At 36.6% G+C, this 17,467-nt stretch overlaps 1 protein-coding gene across 1 annotated transcript in view; it reads left to right on the top strand.

Annotated features, from left to right (window-relative positions):
• CDC5L (cell division cycle 5 like) overlaps positions 1-17,098 on the top strand; it is a 44,123-nt gene extending 27,025 nt beyond the window's left edge. The window contains exons 15-16 of the mRNA XM_019985941.2: positions 12,085-12,297; positions 13,041-17,098. Of these exons, the coding sequence (XP_019841500.2) occupies positions 12,085-12,297; positions 13,041-13,145 (318 nt within the window). The 3' untranslated portion in view covers positions 13,146-17,098. The remainder of the gene's footprint in view (positions 1-12,084; positions 12,298-13,040) is intronic.
• The last annotated feature ends 369 nt before the right edge of the window (positions 17,099-17,467 follow it).

The raw sequence follows: 17,467 nt of genomic DNA on the forward strand, positions 1-17,467 counted from the left end.
TTCATAGCATGTGGTTTCTTAATATAGTCTGCATGTTTTGAATTCCAGAATCTGTGTAGGAATTTTGCCAGTGGTATGTAAATTGTGGTTCATGGACTGCTAGGCTGCCTTGTGAATTCTTAACGGTGGTCTTCAGGGGTGTTTCTGAGGCCAAGGTATCTTGGGATGGGAAGTATAAAGGGGTGCTTCAGGCAGTCACGTGCAGAAAGTGGCTTCAAGTTCCTCTTACGTGATTACCATAAGTAAAGTAGATTTGAATATATTTTATTTAGGGTTAAAATAAAAAACAGTGAAGTCATTTGGAGTGGTTGGGGCTGTGTGGAGCTAGGGAAATGAGCTGGAAAAAGCAGTAAACTTTAGTTAATTTTTAATTTTACCTTTAAGGTCACATGTCTAGGCACCTAATGGTAATGCTCGTGAACTTCTTTTCTCATTTGGTGGGAAATCAGAGTTTCTTCCTGAAGTGATTTTCATCTTGGGTAAAATTTTAACAGTCCATTGCTGCTGGTTACTCTAGCTGTGTTACTGACTTCCAGCAGGGTGTGCTGTTGCTCCGTGTTTTAATTCACAAGTCAGGGAAAGTAAAAAGAACATCAGTGGTTAAATTTAAGTTATATTTTCTGTTGTGTAGGCTTCATTTCTGATAAGTGGTAGTTAGCAGTGTAATTCTGTTCTAAGGTCAGCATCATAATTGATTGGAAAGCTATTTGGAAAGCTTCCTTGTAACCTTTATATATAAATGCTTAGGTCTCTCACTTGGTTTGAAAATCTCATTTGAGGTGGGCAAACTCTTTATTGCTCAAATGGTAAGGACATTTTGTGCTGTTTAAAATATAAAAAAAAGTTTTTCCCCCAAATCTCATTTACTTTGTTGAGGCACTAACTTTCATGACAGCAAATAAATGTGTCACAAAGTGAGTGGTGCCATAAAGTACAGTAATTTTTATTTCTATGCTGAATTGGTCTTGTGAGTTTTGAAGGGAAAAATACAGAGAGAACCACTGCTGTTCTTTTGGAGATTTATTTGGGTCGTTTATGAGCAACCATTAGAAACATGTGGTTCTCTTTGTTCAGTTCAGTACCAGGAACCGAAATCTTCCGCTGAACTATTTTTGCTGAAGGATTGGTGATTTTGGAAGAATATTCATAAAACAGTCTGAAGTAATTTTTCTTTTCTTGACTCCTGGATAACTTGCTTTAATGTTTACTCAGCTAGTTACTTTTAAAGAACACGTAATCAAATCCTTTAATTTAGTAAACTCTGCTTATTTCAAATGAAAGTTCATTAAATCTTTAAAAAGAAGAAAAGAGACTCAAAAACACAAATAAACAAATCCCTCATTTTATTTGTATCCATCCCCTAATTCAGAACTAGATTTGTCTTAGCTTATTTGAGTTTTTGAAGACACAGTTCTCCTGATTTGAAATACATAAATATTTTATTTCAATTGTGGTAATTCTTTCATCATTTCAGTTGATTGCTAAATTATAAACATTATTCAGAGTTTGTTGTGGGGAAGGAACTCTAGTTGTATTATATAAACTTAAGGCTGTACTGAAATTATCCGTGCACTCTTAGGTTCAGGGAGACGTGCCGTGCTGTACTGAGCACAGTTCCCGACTGCCAGTGTGCTTGAGTTCTGCTGCGTGAGCTCTGGAACAGTGAATCTAAATTAGGGCCCCATCACACCGTATCAAGCAAGATGAAATCCAGCTTTGTCGTGCTTGGTGTCTTCTAAATGGATTAAAAAAATATACCCTGAGGTTTATTTTGGAGCTAGTCTTCAAGCCATTACTCATGATTAGTATTTGAAACTTAGAACTTAAATTAAAATCCTTAAGATTCTCATTTAAAACTAGTTAGAACCATCTCAGGTTTTATGTAGAATGTTTTGGCTGGTATAAGGAGTCCTTTAAGTAAATAGAATCAGAAGATAGTCACAGGTCAGAGGCAAGTGGGAAAGACTAACCAAGTCCACATACTTTATTCTGCTTAGGAGATAGAATTAATTTTGGAACCTTACCAGACATCTGTGTGTAAACAATGGCAGCACCTCCAAGCATAAGTGACAGCTAATATCAGGAAAGGAAAAGTTATGAAAACACAGCATGTTGAGGCCATTTAAATATGGTGGCAAAAGGCCATGTTATTTGAATAGCTTCTGAGGGCATTATAGGTGTCTTAGGTAGGAGTGTAGCATGTTTGCCGTTCATGAGGATACTCCAATTAATAAGAAAAACTTAATTTCTGTTCAGTGTCATGTTTTTATAAAACAGAAAAAGAAGGATGGCCATTGTAGAAGAATTTTCATCAAACGGTTGAAACCGTAGGCCTTTATTTAATCACACATTCAGTGTGTTACTGAGCATCAGCTGTGACCAGCCCCTGCTCTAGGCCCTGGGGACACAGCAAGGACTCAGGCGGATGAGCTTTCTGCTCCTCCAGACTTCATTTATCTGGAAAACACTTAACGTGGAGAACCTTCTTTTCCGATGATGCCAGATAAATGAGTCATTACTGTATTTGGGAAGTGCAAATAGAATTTGAAGTGTTCTAATTTGTTTCCACTTTAAGTGGAAATAGGAAATCATCTGAAGACATAATTATTTTGAGTGAAATAATTTCCAGTAGGTGCAAAAGTGAAATGAGAAGTCTGAATTTAGGCCTGCCATTAAATTTAATAGTATTTGAAATTGTATCTAAACTGCTGTGTTGAGGAAGTTGGCTGAAAAGTAGATTTTGTCATGTTAGCTGTAAAAATGGAAAGGCTTTCCTTAGAGGTGGGAACTAGGTCCAGAAGTAATACTTCTCCCTGTGTTTTACTGGCACAGCCAATTTAGTCAAGAAATACCGTGTGACATTGACTTCTTGGAAATAAAGTAACTTAAAGAACACAGATAACACATTTAAAATCCTTCTCAGTGTGTTTGTAGAACTCATTTGGGGACCCCTGACTTTTTCGGATGGTTCTATTTCAGCAAAATTAGCTGCACGATGGATCCTGTTTTCTCAGTGATCATCATTTATTTTTACACAAGATAAAACTTCCCTTAAAACCTAGGGTAAGGATTAAGTTGGTGTGCACTTGAGGGTGGAGGGATGGTATGTTGTTGTATCTCAGCAGGTTTACACTTGGGCTCTTGTGTGGGTGGGAGGGTATTTCTGGGGTGGTGTGCGGTGACAGGCAAGAAGTCCTCAGTACTTGGAACATTCTCAGTTCTCAAGTTCTGCTCTCTGCCATCACCCTTAAAGGCATTAACAGATTTCTTGGTTGTTTCTAGTGGCAACTCTGGAAGCTAGACCAGAGATCTCTTGTGATAACAACAGTGTTGCTTTCGTTATTCCTCAGCGTTAAGTTGAATTTGTTTCTTGTAGTTGTTGGGTTTCATTTCCTAACTTATGCAAAAGTAAAATGCTCTTGGCATTGTATTATTGGTACTTTTCTGTTCTTGGAACTGCGTCTAGTAAGGTTTTGCCTTATTGCTTTAGCTTGCTTTTTAGGGAGGCAGTCTGATGGTTGCTAACTGATAGATGCTGGCTAATAATCACTTAATTGGACCTGCATCTCATCAATATTGAGATGGCTCACTGCTAAAACAATGCTAATGAGCAGTATAGAGATTAAAGGAGTATCACTCATGGGCTCTTGTTTGCAAACATTTCGATGGTTGAATCACATCTTTACTACTATAGGATCATGTTGACTAGGAAGTGGAGCTGCCGTTAACTTTATATTTATTTTAGGTATTCTGAAACCTGTTTTTCCAGGGGTATAAGGTTATTATCTGGGTCCCCAAGCAAGAATTTCAGTGAGGGATGCTCTTAATGTTTCTGAACCTCACTGTAACAGACTTTAACTGAGGACAGTATTGGAGACCCAAGGATAATGTGTTTATTTTGGAATTACTTAAGCTTAGTAACTTTAACAAACTTAGTGAGTTTGAGAGTAACAATTACACTTTTATAAGTCCCATACAGCTCCCTTTTGTAATGACCCGAGGAAACACTTACGGTTCCACTGATTCATCTCCTGGGGACCATCAGTTTTCCATTGGTCTCTGGCCAGTCTTTTTTAGACAGTTTCTCTTCTATGCATTTAAAAAATAACATTTGTAGGCGTTTTTTCTAAAAATAATACCAGTAGTTTGTAGAAAATTTTAAATTAAAAAAAATAGAAAAGCCTACCATTCAAGTGTAATCACATTAAACATCTTGGGATGTGTATATATAAGATTAAATATGATACAAAAAGATTTAATATATGTATAGCCACACATATCAGTGTGTGGATAAAGGTCTTTAAAACTAAATTAGGATCACCATGTACTACTCCGTTCGTTTAATAGTATATTATAAGTACCATTCAACAAAACAAAAGAAAACCCTGATCACTTGTACTCTTTTAAAGCCTGTGGCAAAAGATTAGCTTTGGTGAAGTCTCTGATAATTCTAGTTATATTCTGCCCAGCGTCTCAAAAAGTTGTTAAAATAAACTTTTTTTTTTCCCATAAAATTCTTCTGAGAGATGTTTTTCCTATAGTTTTGTAGCTTGTTAAGAATAAAAGAACTTGGAATTAAAAAATGTAAGCTGGGGAAATTGAAAGCTTTTTTCCAGTGTCAAATAAAATTCTTACAAGTAGCTACGTACAAGTTAATGCCTAAATCAGGGAAGGAGTGATGGGCAAGTTCATTAATTGAGATCTTGTTTGTGTGTGTCTGGAGTGATTTTTCAGTGAACTGTCTGGTGGCATTAAGCCATCCAGCGCCGCAGCTTGAATTTCTTCAGGCAAGTTTGCATGTCACGGGCTGAGGCCGGGAGGACATCTGGCTGAGCTGCAGTGTGCCCTAGTGTTGGACTCCAAGTAGACGCAGTGGCAGAACTTCATCTCTTGGTGACTGTGTGTGTAGCCTAGGGCAAGTTACTTAACGTCTCTGAGTCTCAGATGTTTCTTACTTGTAAAATTTGGGTGGTAGTTTTTATCTCATGGAAGTGAGAGCTTGAAATAATGTAAGATGAAATAAGATAGTGTGTGCCTAACAGTTGGTAAGTTTTACTGGATAGGAATCCTCTCCCAGGTCTCTCAGGTTCATATCATCACTCTTTTTCAGTCGCTACCTTGTGTCGGACTCTTTTGTGACCTCATGGACTGTAGCCCACAAGGCTGCTCTGTCCATGGATTTCTCAGGCAGGAACACTGGAGTGGGTTGCCATGTCCTCCAGGGGATCTTCCTGACAGGGACTGAACCCAGGTCTCCTGCATGGCAGGTGGATTCTTTACTGCTGAGCCACCAGGTAAAGTGGCTCATTATCACTCTTGGTGTTAGCTTAATTAGATTTGATAGTGTAAGGTACCAAGAAGTAACTACCTTGAGTAAGACGGTGGCTAAGTTTTTGCTGTTTAAATTTTGATGAATGTCTGAAATACGAGACATGGGTCAATTTTAGGAGAGAGATTTGAATAATACTTAAAGGCTCAGATTTTGTTTCGTAGAAATGAATTTTACATAACTGGATTTTAACATTTCATTTGTACATTTTGGCATGTTGAGACAGTTGACATACTTTTACATTTTAATGTTTACATTATATTGATGTTTCATGGTTTGTGGTGTATAGTCTTAACAAAATAGTTATCCTTTGGAGTAGACACTGAATTTTAAAAAAACTTTTATTATGGGAATTTTTAAATACACCCTCAAGTAGACTGGAGTAATGAGTCCTAGTGTGTCGTCACCCAGCTGTGACAGCCATCAGCTCGTAGCCACTCTTATTTCATGTCATTTCCCCTTCCCCGCTGTTTGAAACAAATTCCAGACATCATATCGTAAAACAGAATTATGATGCATGAAATTCGTCAGCTTGGTCCCCCTATACATTTATATGTAGATATATATTCATTCATCTCTTCTTGAATTGAATTTTACACTTTCATTTTGGATGTAGTCAGCTTTAATTATATCCAGTGTTGTCTTACTTTAAAATGCTAATAGTTATAGTGAACTTTATGTAAAATCATTAGAAATTTTGTGCTGATACATATTTAAGCACAAACTTCCATTATAACCATATTTGGGAGGCTTGTCTGGTGACAAGTGAACAAAGCATTTAATCCTAATTCCGTTACTAAGTTTGTTAGTTGTTTTAAGAAGACTTTAAAGTATGTCTCTAAGTGCAGTTAAGGATTTGAAAAAAAACTTTTGACAACTTTTGGTAAATGAACTGTAAATGCAGTGGTTTGAAATCAGATTTTGGAAGAACTTTTGGTAAATCACCTATAGGAAGTAATATAAGCTCCCTGAACCAGTACTTTTCTGTTGAAAATAAGTTGTCCTTCAGGGCAGTTGCTAGCGCTTAGTTGTATTTTTTAAAAGGGCTTAAAATATTAATCTGGTTAAGTCAGAGCCTGGTTCTTCTTGATTCTGTGTAATTTTTAAAAAAGTTTTTATGCTCTGTTGTACTTTAATGTTGTTTCTGTGTATGAGTGTGGGGTGAGGGAGCTGGGGCTGATTTAAGGTAGATGTGTTCCATGTATGCGTGTGTGGTTCATGCTTGAGATTTACTGGCTAGAAAAAGGCCAGACTTTATAGGTTAGTTTTTTTCCCCTCCTAAAATGTATTGAGCAGTCATAGGTCGAGCATTTTATGATATGTGGATATCGTCCTTTACATTTTAATGATCAGATGGCAGATGTAAGATAAGCTAGAATTGAAAAGTAAAAGCTATATTCCAAAAAAAATAAATAAATAAAAGCTATATTCCTTTCTTTACATTTAAGGTATATTTACATATACTTTATATATTTCTTCTTTATATTTTTGTACTAACATATAGTTATTTGGGGTTTCCATGGTGGCTCAGACAGTAAAGAATCTGTATGCACTGCAGGAGACCCAGGTTCCATCTCTGGGTCAGGAAGATCCCTGGAGAAAGGAATGGCTACCCACTCCAGCATTTTTGCCTGGAGAATTCCATGGACAAAGGAGCCTGAAGGGTACAGTCCATAGGGCTGCAAACTGACGCGACTGACACTTTCATATAGTTAATTGACTAAATTTTTTTTTCTGTACTTTAATTTTTTGTATAATTTATTTCCATATTTGCTTGAAATCTTAGCACAGTATTTGAGCCAGAAGACTTTAATAAAGTTTGAGCTAAATTAAATAAAATTGTTCACATTAAATGGAAGCTTTGCAGTTTTAAAATCTTTGGTATTTTGGGAATAATAAATGACTCAACTGTGTGAGGTGAGGTAATTCCCAGATATAAGTCATACTAAATGTGCCTTGATGACTAATTAAACACTTTCTGAGCCTAAGTGTTATGTTGTTACACCAAATTGGAAATTGAATTTCCATGGCGTGCAGTGTATAGCTAATTGAATTATCTTAGCCGATGAAAATGATAATTTGTGTGACTAATTTTTTAAAAAAGCACTGCATATATTAATTTGAAATTCTTTGCTGTTAAGGTTTTTGGAATGTGTATTTGAATCCACATGTGACTGGAGTGTCTAATGTTGCTATGTTTGGAACACACTGAATTATAGTATCAGGAACTTGCTGCAACTAACTTATGGATTTAGTTCACTTATTATTGGAAATGAGGACATTTTGGTAGGCCTAGTTAAGAGAAAACAGCTGACACCTAGCTTCAGTAATGACATTGGCTGAAACAGAATTCTCCATCCTGATTGCCTCCTGCCATCTAGGGGCTTTAAAAATACAGTAGTCTGAGACCATATAAATAAGAGTCTCCGCAGTGATAGATTTTTAAAACTCTACAGTTAACTTCTTAAATTTACATACATACATATGTCAGTCATGTCTGGCTCTGCAGTCGTGTGGATTATACAGTCCATGGAATTGTCCAGGTCCGAATACTGGAGTGGGTAGTCTTTCCCTTCTTTAGGGGATCTTCCCAACCCAGGGATCAAACCCAGGTCTCCCGCTTTGTAGGCTGATTCTTCACCATCTGAGCCACCCAGGAAGCCCAAGAATACTGGAGTGGGTAGCCTATCCCTTCCCCAGGGGATCTTCCTGGCCCAGGAATTGAACTGGGGTCTCCTGCATTGTCAGCAGATTCTTAACCAGCAGAGCTATCAGGGAAGCCCCTTTTAAGTTTAGCTGGGGTTGAAGAGCATTGGCTTAAAAAGATGTACTCTAGTACCTGTTACTTGGTGTGGTGGTCCTAAAGAGGCAGACTGCTCACTTAAGAAACAGCTGTCTTTTCCTTGCTTTATTTCCAGGAAGAGATCTCTGTCATTTTTAAAATTAAAGTTGAAATTTAAAAGAGGGTTTTAAACTGTCATCCATAGTCCCTTGGTCCATTAGAGAGGAGAGCAAAATGGTTAACCTCTTAGTACCTATAATAATTGGAATCAGAGCTAACATTTGTTGACTGCTTGCTTTGTGCCAGATATTACTGGGTGGCTAATGGCTTTTCTGTACTTTATATAGTAACTTTTAGTGATAACTGCCATTTTATTGATGGAGAAGTGGAAATACAGAGGTTAAATAACCTACGTCAACTCAAAACAGCTGAGTGACTCACTTCACTCCATGGCACTACTGACTTGTTCCAGTATTTCCTGACTCTTAGTAGATGTATCTTTGCTGTGGAACTCACTTTAATTTGTTATCTGTTTGAGGAAAATGGCTCTTTTATAAAGGACATTATTTATTAATGGATTTAGTCTTTAAGTGCATTGCAGAGGAATAAAAGCTTATTTTAACTTTCATAAAATGTTGAAGATAGGAATGGCTTTAAATAAGCTTTATGTTAATTTTCGATCCATCTCATATTCTTAAGGGACACATAAAACATGTCCCTTCCCTGCCACCCCCTGTGCCCTGGGCTTATTTGACTTTGGCTTCAATAAAGTAACCTGGAGATGGATAGGTATGAAGTACTACTTTTCCAGTAGAAGTGTACTTTATATTTTGGGGAACATGGCATTTTTTGCTCTTCTTACATATTCTAAAAAAAAAGAAGGCATTGAGATTGACATGTTTATTTTTATATCAGACGTAATGCTTTGAAGTGAATGTTTAATGGAAAGCTATATATTTGTTTTGGTGATTATATCGTTTCTAAGTATTGAAGGAAACATCCTATGAACAATTTTCTAATCAGTGTTGTCTATTTGACAGTGTTTTCCCATGGTACCACTTCTACTTATTTACCGCCTCCCACCCTCACATTTAGTATTTCAGAAAAAAAATTGTCACACTGTCTCCCTTGTTACAGGGCACTCTCAATTATATTATTGTGAATTACAGAGTATCATTTGGGTATATGTTATCCGGAAACTACTTGGCTTTGATTGCTTTTAGAAGTCACTTGATGGAATCAGTTTGGAGGGTGGTAGGAGAGAGGAAAGAAGTTGCAAGGAGAAATGGACACAAAGAAATTTATACAGATTTAATAATTATTCCTGAGGCTTTGACCTCACAGTTACAAGTGTTGTTTGTTGGAAACAAGTGTTTGCAGATCATGGTGAAGTGAGGACATTGTTGGATGTAGAATGTACACCCAGAGAAGGCGTTATACTGATGGAATTCTGCGTCATAGCCTGCTGCCTCTCAACTTTTCCTTGTACCCTCTAAACTGAGGCTTTCTTGTAGCAGCTCTAGAATTTTGTTGAAACCTTCTGCTAAGTGTCCCTCTCCAGTTCTTTTTGAATATATATATTAAAAATTTTTTTCACCTAATTTTAGAATCATCTGAGAGGCAACCCACTTGTGCTCACTGTACATATTTAATAGGAAAATTGTTATTTCTCTTAATTTTATGGAGTCTTTTTGCTCCTCAAAAGTTAAAAACATTTTTGTTGTTGTTGCCAAATGTGATATTCTCTCCTTTATGGGTTTTATGCCAAGTTTACGATTATAACTTTATAAAAATAATCTAGTAATTTTGTACTTTTGAGGGGATTGTTTTGATCACAGCTGTGGTATATTAATTGAGTATTATTCAGTTATTTTAAATGTGCTTGATGTATAATATATAGAAGTGCATTTTTGAGATACAGATGGTGGAGATATATCGCTGCCAGCCCCCAAAACTGCCAGCCTCAGGATTAATGATACCAGGAGTTATTTTTGGAGGTAGAAATTAGTTTTCCCCATACTGTGAAATTCAAGCCTGCTTTGAGTTTGGATCATGGGTGAAGTTATTATGAATAACTTATTTGGGATTAAACTGTAAAACTGTTCAAGTGTAAGAGAAACCCTTCTTCCTTAAGCCTAATTTTGTATTATGGTAGTTGAAGTATAAGAATAATGTACTTTTTTTTTTCCTTTTCCATTGTGGTTTATAACAGGTATTGAATATAGCTCCCTGTGCTATAGAGTATGATCTTGTTATTTGTCCATTCTATACATAATATTTCGTATCTGCTAACCCGACACTCCCAGTCCGTCCTTCTTCTACCCCCTCCCCCTTGGCAGCCACACGTCTGTTCTTTATGTCTGTGAGTCTGTTTCTCTTTCATAGGTAAGTTCATGTGTGTCATATTTTAGATTCCACCTAAAAGTGGGATCATATGAAAGTGGTATTCTTTGCTCACTGTGATAGTCTCTAGGTCCGTGCATGTTGCTGCAGATGGCATCATTTCACTCTTTAGTGGCTGAGGGGTACTGCGTCGTGTGTGTGTGTGTGTGTGTGTGTGTGTGTGTGTATAGATACAGATGTACGATATCGTCTTATCTGTTGATGTGTCAGTGGACATTTGGGTTGCTCCCACGTCTTGGTTGCTGTGCATCGTGCTGCTGTGAGCGTAAGGGTGCGTGTGTCTTTTTGAATCCGGATTCTGTCACGGATGTGTGCCCGGGAGTGGTGTTGCTAGATCGCATGGCGCCTCTGTGTTCAGCTTTTGCAGAACCTTCATCCTGTTTCCATAGCGCTGCATCAGCGTGCATTCCCACGAACAGTGTAGGAGGAGGGCTCTCTTCCTCCACACCCTCTTCAGCATGTTATTTGTAGACATTTTAGTGATGGCCATTTTGACCAGCTGGTACCTCATTGTAGGTTTGATTTGCATTTCTTTAATAATTAGTGATGATGAGTGTTTTTATGTGCCCCTCAGCCACCTGTAAGTCTGTTTTGGAGAAATGTCTGTTTGGGTCTTCTGCTCATTTTTTAATTTTTTATTTGTTTTGCTGTTAAGTTATGTGAGCCGCTTGCATATTTTGGAAATTAAGCCCTTGACAGTCACATCATTTGCAAATATTTTCTCCCAGTCCTTAGTTTGTCTTTTCATTTTGCTTATGCTTTCTTTTGCTCTATAAAGGCTTAAAAGTTTGATTTGGTCCCATTTGCTTATTTTTGCTTTTGTTTCTATTGCCTTGGGAGACTGACCTAAGAAAACATTGGTATGATTTATGTCAGAGAATGTTTTACTTGTGTTCTCTTGTAGGAGTTTTATGGTATCATGTCTTATCTTTAAGTCTTTTAAGCTATTTCGAGCTTATTTTTGTATAAGGCATGAGGGTGTTTCTGATTTCACTCAGAAAACTTACTTGTGGCTGACTTACTTGTGGCTGTCCAACTTTCCCAGGACTGCTTGCCAAAGCGACCGTCTTTGCCTTATTGTATATTCTTGCCACCTTTGTCAAAGATTAATTGTAGGTGTATGGGTTTGTTTCTGGGCTCTCTGTTCTGTTTCATTGATCCATTTGTGTTTTTGTGCCAATACCAGTGCTGTTCTGGTTATTGTAGCTTTCTAATATTGCCGAGTCTGAGAGGGTCATGCCTCCTGCTTTGTTCTTTATCCTCAGGATTGCTTTGGCATTCTGGGTCTGGCATATATGGTTCCATATAGATTTTAGGATTCTTTGCTCCGTGTGCATGCTAAGTTGCTTCAGTCATGTCCGACTCTTTGCAACTCTGTGGACTGTAGCCCTTGAAGCTCCTGGGAAGGCCAGGTGGCTTTGCTCTGGTTGTGTGAAAAATGTCATAGGTGATGAGATGGGGATCGCATCTGCTGTACTTTTGCTTTGAGGCAGTAGATGAGCGGTCGTGCCGTTTTTGTCCTGTTATTGAGCCTGCTTTTCTCATGATACGATCTCCCCCTGGCCCCCAGATAAACAGGGGCCACATGACAACAGAAGCCAAGAGAGCCGCGAAGATGGAAAAGAAGATGAAAATTCTGCTTGGGGGTTACCAGTCTCGCGCGATGGGGCTCATGAAACAGTTGAATGACTTATGGGACCAGATTGAGCAGGCTTACTTGGAGTTACGCACTTTTGAAGAACTCAAGAAACATGAAGATTCTGCTATTCCCCGGAGGCTAGAGGTACCATTATTGCCTTGCAGCCCTACTTAGCTCTGAAGAATAATCAGGGTTTCCCTCTTTTCCCTGCCTGTGGAGGCTATCGTTTGCATGTGACATTGTCTGGCTTTTTTTCAATGAAAGCCTACAATTTTTGACTTATCTAGAGTGACCTGTGTGTAGATGGATAGGCCAGGCCATTGTGGATGCAGAGGCTTTTCCTTTACTAATTTTTTGTTTTCCATGTAGAAACACTATGAAATAAGTAACCCTATGATTTCCCCCCCTGAAACTTAATTGCATCCCATTCATACAGCTCTCTGAGGTAATTAAACCGATGTCTTTTTGTTTTGTAATTTAGAATGCTGAGAATATAATATAGCTAGTCATCCCAAAGCATCAAATTCCTTTGGCCGGATTTGGTTTAACTTTATTTGTCAAATGTGCATGAAAGTCCATGCCCAGATAAATGGCAGCCAGGGCTTATTTAAGTGCATGGTGGGTGTTCATAGGACAGTGATGGCTTATTTATTTGAGATAGCAGAGATTTTACAAATGCTGCTACATGTATGACCAAATCAAAGAGTGGCCACAGCACTGGGTTTTTTAGCAAAAGTAGTTGCTATTTTTATTTCTCTTTGGGGAATACTTAACTGTTGAGAGTGTTGACCTAACTCAGCTGTTTGTAAGATTATAAAGTACCATAAGATATTTTTAATTTTCAGTGCGCTTACCTATGAAATAATTAATGTTTTTATTTCTTCAAGTGTCTAAAAGAAGATGTTCAGCGACAGCAGGAAAGAGAAAAGGAACTTCAGCATAGATATGCTGATTTGCTGTTGGAAAAAGAGACTTTAAAGGCCAAATTCTGAAGCATATTCTCTCACAAGCTGAATTAATTGCTGGTGTTCAGACCCTGGAAGGCTGAAACTGCTGTTTATCTTCATTGACAAATTTGCCCACCATCTGTGGTTTTTTGATTGTTTATTTTAAATGATACCAATCTTATGCATTTATGTGTAAAAACTTTAACTCCACAGGACATTTTAGGGTTTAAATTATTAAGATGATCATTCTTTTAGCAGTGTCTTATTTGCAAATTTTTTTAGTTTTGACCTTTAATTTTAAAAGCCTGATTTTAAAGTGCTGCCTGTGAGTAAACTCTTGAATAAAAACAAAATATAAACAATTGAGAATGTAGCCTTTGTTTGAAGTAGATACTTTGAGTGCCCACAAAGCAGCAGATACATACTGTGTGTCATAATTAAGGAGTAACTCTTGGATAATAAAAATGGCAGTCCAGTGTCTTAATTTAAATCCGTAAGAGGCAGTCCTTTTGTGGCTTTATTAGTTTTGACCATTTTTGCATAGGATGATCATTTCTCTATACACTGACGAGAAAGGTTAACTTCTTAATACCTCAGTTTTGTTTTTTCCCCCAGTATAACTATCGGCAGGTCTCTTCTCTGCCCAGCTACTTACACAGATAGGACTAGATTAGGACTCAAAAGATTTAATTTTTCTTGACTTGTTATTGTCTTGTAAATAGTTTTTTTGACAAAGGTATTTTAAAGATTAATTCCAACCATACTATCAAATTTTATTAAAGCTCAATGTTTATCTTAACAAGTCAATCACACAAGTGTAGAGTTTGGGGAGTGTGTAGAGGTAGAAAGATCTAACTAATAATTCATATGAAATCATTATTTGGCTACAAGTTCAAAATAAACCAGTGATATCTTGGACTCACCAAAAAAGTTTGCTTAATCTTAGACTGCTAGGGATTAAAGGGAGCAGATGAGGGATTCATTCATCAGATATTGTTAACTGTCTAGCCAGTGTCTGAGCCCTGGAGATAGACAGCCTTCCGGTTTTGTGGAGTTTACAGTCTATTGAGAATGACTGACAGTGAAAATGCAGGGAAGAAGAAAGCTCTTCTTACACTCCAGGACTTAAATTTAAGTTTTAGAGATGACGTGTTATTAAGACAAAGTTCTTGCTCTCACAGAGGTGACGTTAATGGCAATAAGTACCAAACGGGCACGTATCAAATCATGAACTTTAGATTCAATGGAGAGAGTTAAAATAGGGTGACGGGACACAGTGACTGAGTGGCTACTCTAGGAAGACCAAATTAGCTGTATTTGGCATCTTAAAAGGAGCCATCTTTGTGAGGTTCCAGGGAAGAGCGATACCAGCAGAGTGAAGCGCCAGCACAAAGCGCCTTTGGTGTGTTTGAGGAGCAGAAAGGAAGACAGTGAGACTTGAGTGTTAACAATGGCATTTGTATGGGATACCTGGCTGGATAGGGCCACTCAGGAGGCAGTGGTAAGGAACTTGGATCTTACTCTGTGATGAGAAGCTAGGAGAAGATTCTACGCAAAGGAACGACACAATCAGGTTTATTCTGTGGATATATGTCTCACCAGGCTGGAGATAAGGAAGCTGGTTAAACATAGGAGCCTGGTGCAGTAATCCAGGCAAACAACAATAGGGACTCAAACTAGGGTGGGGCCAGTCCTGATGGAGACAGGTTGGAAGAATTTGAGCAGTAATGATTCTGTAGTCTTTATAAATATATTTGTATTTTCTTCATATCTAGTCACTTCTTTGACTTTTTTTAGTCACCTCATATTCTAGCGCTTTTTTCAAGAACTTCACATGTTTTGTTTTAGGAAATATTTTGACATCTTCTATGGATAATGATAATGTTGTTTCTTCTAATGGTTCTAATTTTTATTGCACGTTTTGGTGGCTGAAATTTTCAATAATCATGATGATGGTGGTGGTAGACATTATATTTCTGGTTTTAATGGGTATGTCCATGGTGTTTTACCTTTAGGTTGGCTGTTTTGAGTCAGATATTATTTTCTTTAGAAAGGAAATACCCTCTTTTTAGATTTTAAAGAATTAGAAATAGCTCTGAAATTTTGTCAAATACACATTTTAGGTATCTCTTAAGATCATACAGTTGAGTTTTTTTTTTTTTCCATTTGATTTGTTGATGATGCTTTGATAGATTTTCTAACCATCTTTGAACTCCTGGACTTAGGTCAGTTAAGTAAAGAAGATTTTTTTTTTTAAAGATTAGTTTACTTCTTACGTGAGCTTGAGTTACATGGTTTAAAAATAACTGATCAAATAATAGTTACTTTGTTCTCAAAATTTGAAGTAATGCACGTACTTGAACCCTAAAAAGTGACCAAGAATTGCATCATTTCGAAGCTGGCAGTTCAGCTCTGTCGGCTGCTCATGGTTTTGGCCCTTAGCAGTGCAGCCTTGGCTGTTCATAGTAAGCAGACGCGCCGGTGTCTTTCGTTACTGTCCCATAATGCCTGGGATTCTTTACCAACATCTCTGAGGGCAATGTTGGGTGGCTGTTTTAACATTCACTTTTATTGTATTCTCTTAAACATGCGATCATTTGGTGGTGGTGTTAAAACTAGTGATCAAAAGCATGTTCAAGTTTCAGTAACTTTGGCACAGAAATGAAAGTGATGAAGACCCAAAAGAAACCACCACTATGAGTGAGAGCCCTCTTTGAAATATTAGAAATAATGGTGAGATAAGAAAAAGCAGTCTCAAAGAAAAAAAATCACACTGCAGTGATTGTAGACTTACACTCGCCAACCATGCTATCCTCTATCTTTACATTAGTTTCCCTGGGAAGACTAGCGTTGAAATATGCGATGTCCTTCAGAATCCATTTCTTCTAAAATGTGACTGCCCTATTGCTACTATAGAATTTGATTGGCTAATATTTTATTTAGGAAAATTGCCTTTTTACATGAGAGTTTGGGCTTTTGGGCTAGCGTCTAGGTTTTGAGTTAGGCATTTTGCTAACTCCATAAAGTGAATAGGATACCTGTATATATTTTACTGTATATTAAGCTGTTACGTTATAGCATGAGAGTGATTTGTTTCATGAAAAATTGAAGGACTGTGCTTATAAAACTTTTGAGTTCAGACATTTTTTAGGAAATAAAATTATTGATAACTCCAGTTTCTTTTGTGGCTATTAGTATGTTTTTAAAATTAAAAAAGTTTTTTGTTTTAAAATGTATTTCTTCTTTTGCATTTATTAATCTACTAAATTTAAGTATTTTATACTTTCCCAGAAAACTTTTCATTTTGTTGAAATTTAACACATTCGATACTTTTAATAGAGAATAAAAAAGTCTCTTTTCTATTAAACTTGATACTTGTAAGAAATTTATCTTTTCTTAGTTCTACCATTTTCTTTTCCTTGATTAGACTTTCTAAAGGTATCTTTTTTCTCTTAAAAAAGAAAACTGGATTTGTTTATCAATTATGACTTTGTTTTAAAATGTATTATTTTCTCATTTTGTGTTTATTATTTCCTTTGTTTGCTCTAGATTTTTTTCCCTGTAACTTTTTAAGTCTGGTACTTTTTTGTTTATATACAGTTGAATATGTTCAAAGCTTTTCCTTATCTCCAATTTCAAGTATGTTCACATCCCAGCTATAATAACATGTCTTGCTTTCTAAGTAGTTTATCTTTGTGTTTTGGTTTAATAGCTAAGAGTATTTTAAAATTTCTATGTGATTTGCCTTTTTTTAAAAAAAAAATTTTTTTTTGCTACTTGTAGAATATTTACCTTGACAGTAAATATGGCTTATTTGGTTTCATTTTTAAAGAATTTATTGAGATTTGGGGCCTAGCATTTTTGAAGAGTGTTCTGTGGGTGTCTTGAATGAAAGTTTATTCAATTTGTGTGTGACAGAGGTGAATGGGTATCTGTTCAACTACTTTAAGTCAATTTTCATTTTCTTATTTTTTTAATAAACTACCATGGACTAATAATATTGTCTTAGAGTCTCCTATTACAGTTATTTCTCTGTTTCGTCTTGTCTAGCTTTTGCTTTGTGTATTTTGATAACTGTTACTTAGTATATAAATACCTGTGTCTGTTAGGTACAATTCATAGGGAAGACTTACTAATGTTATTCTTTGTGTCCTACTTAAGCTTTTTGTCTCGACTTTTACTTTCTTTGATATTAGAATATTTATCCTCTTTGCTTATATTTGCTTGATAAATTGTTACCTATCCTCTTATATTTAGCTTTCATATAATTTCTAGTTGTGTCTTAAACAACGTGTCTTATTGGATTTTATATTTCAACTCATTTGGAGAGTCTCTGCATTTTAATAGGAAATCTAATCCATTTGCTT

The sequence above is a fragment of the Bos indicus genome, chromosome 23 (genome assembly GCF_029378745.1).
Source record: "Bos indicus isolate NIAB-ARS_2022 breed Sahiwal x Tharparkar chromosome 23, NIAB-ARS_B.indTharparkar_mat_pri_1.0, whole genome shotgun sequence".
NCBI lineage: Eukaryota > Metazoa > Chordata > Mammalia > Artiodactyla > Bovidae > Bos > Bos indicus.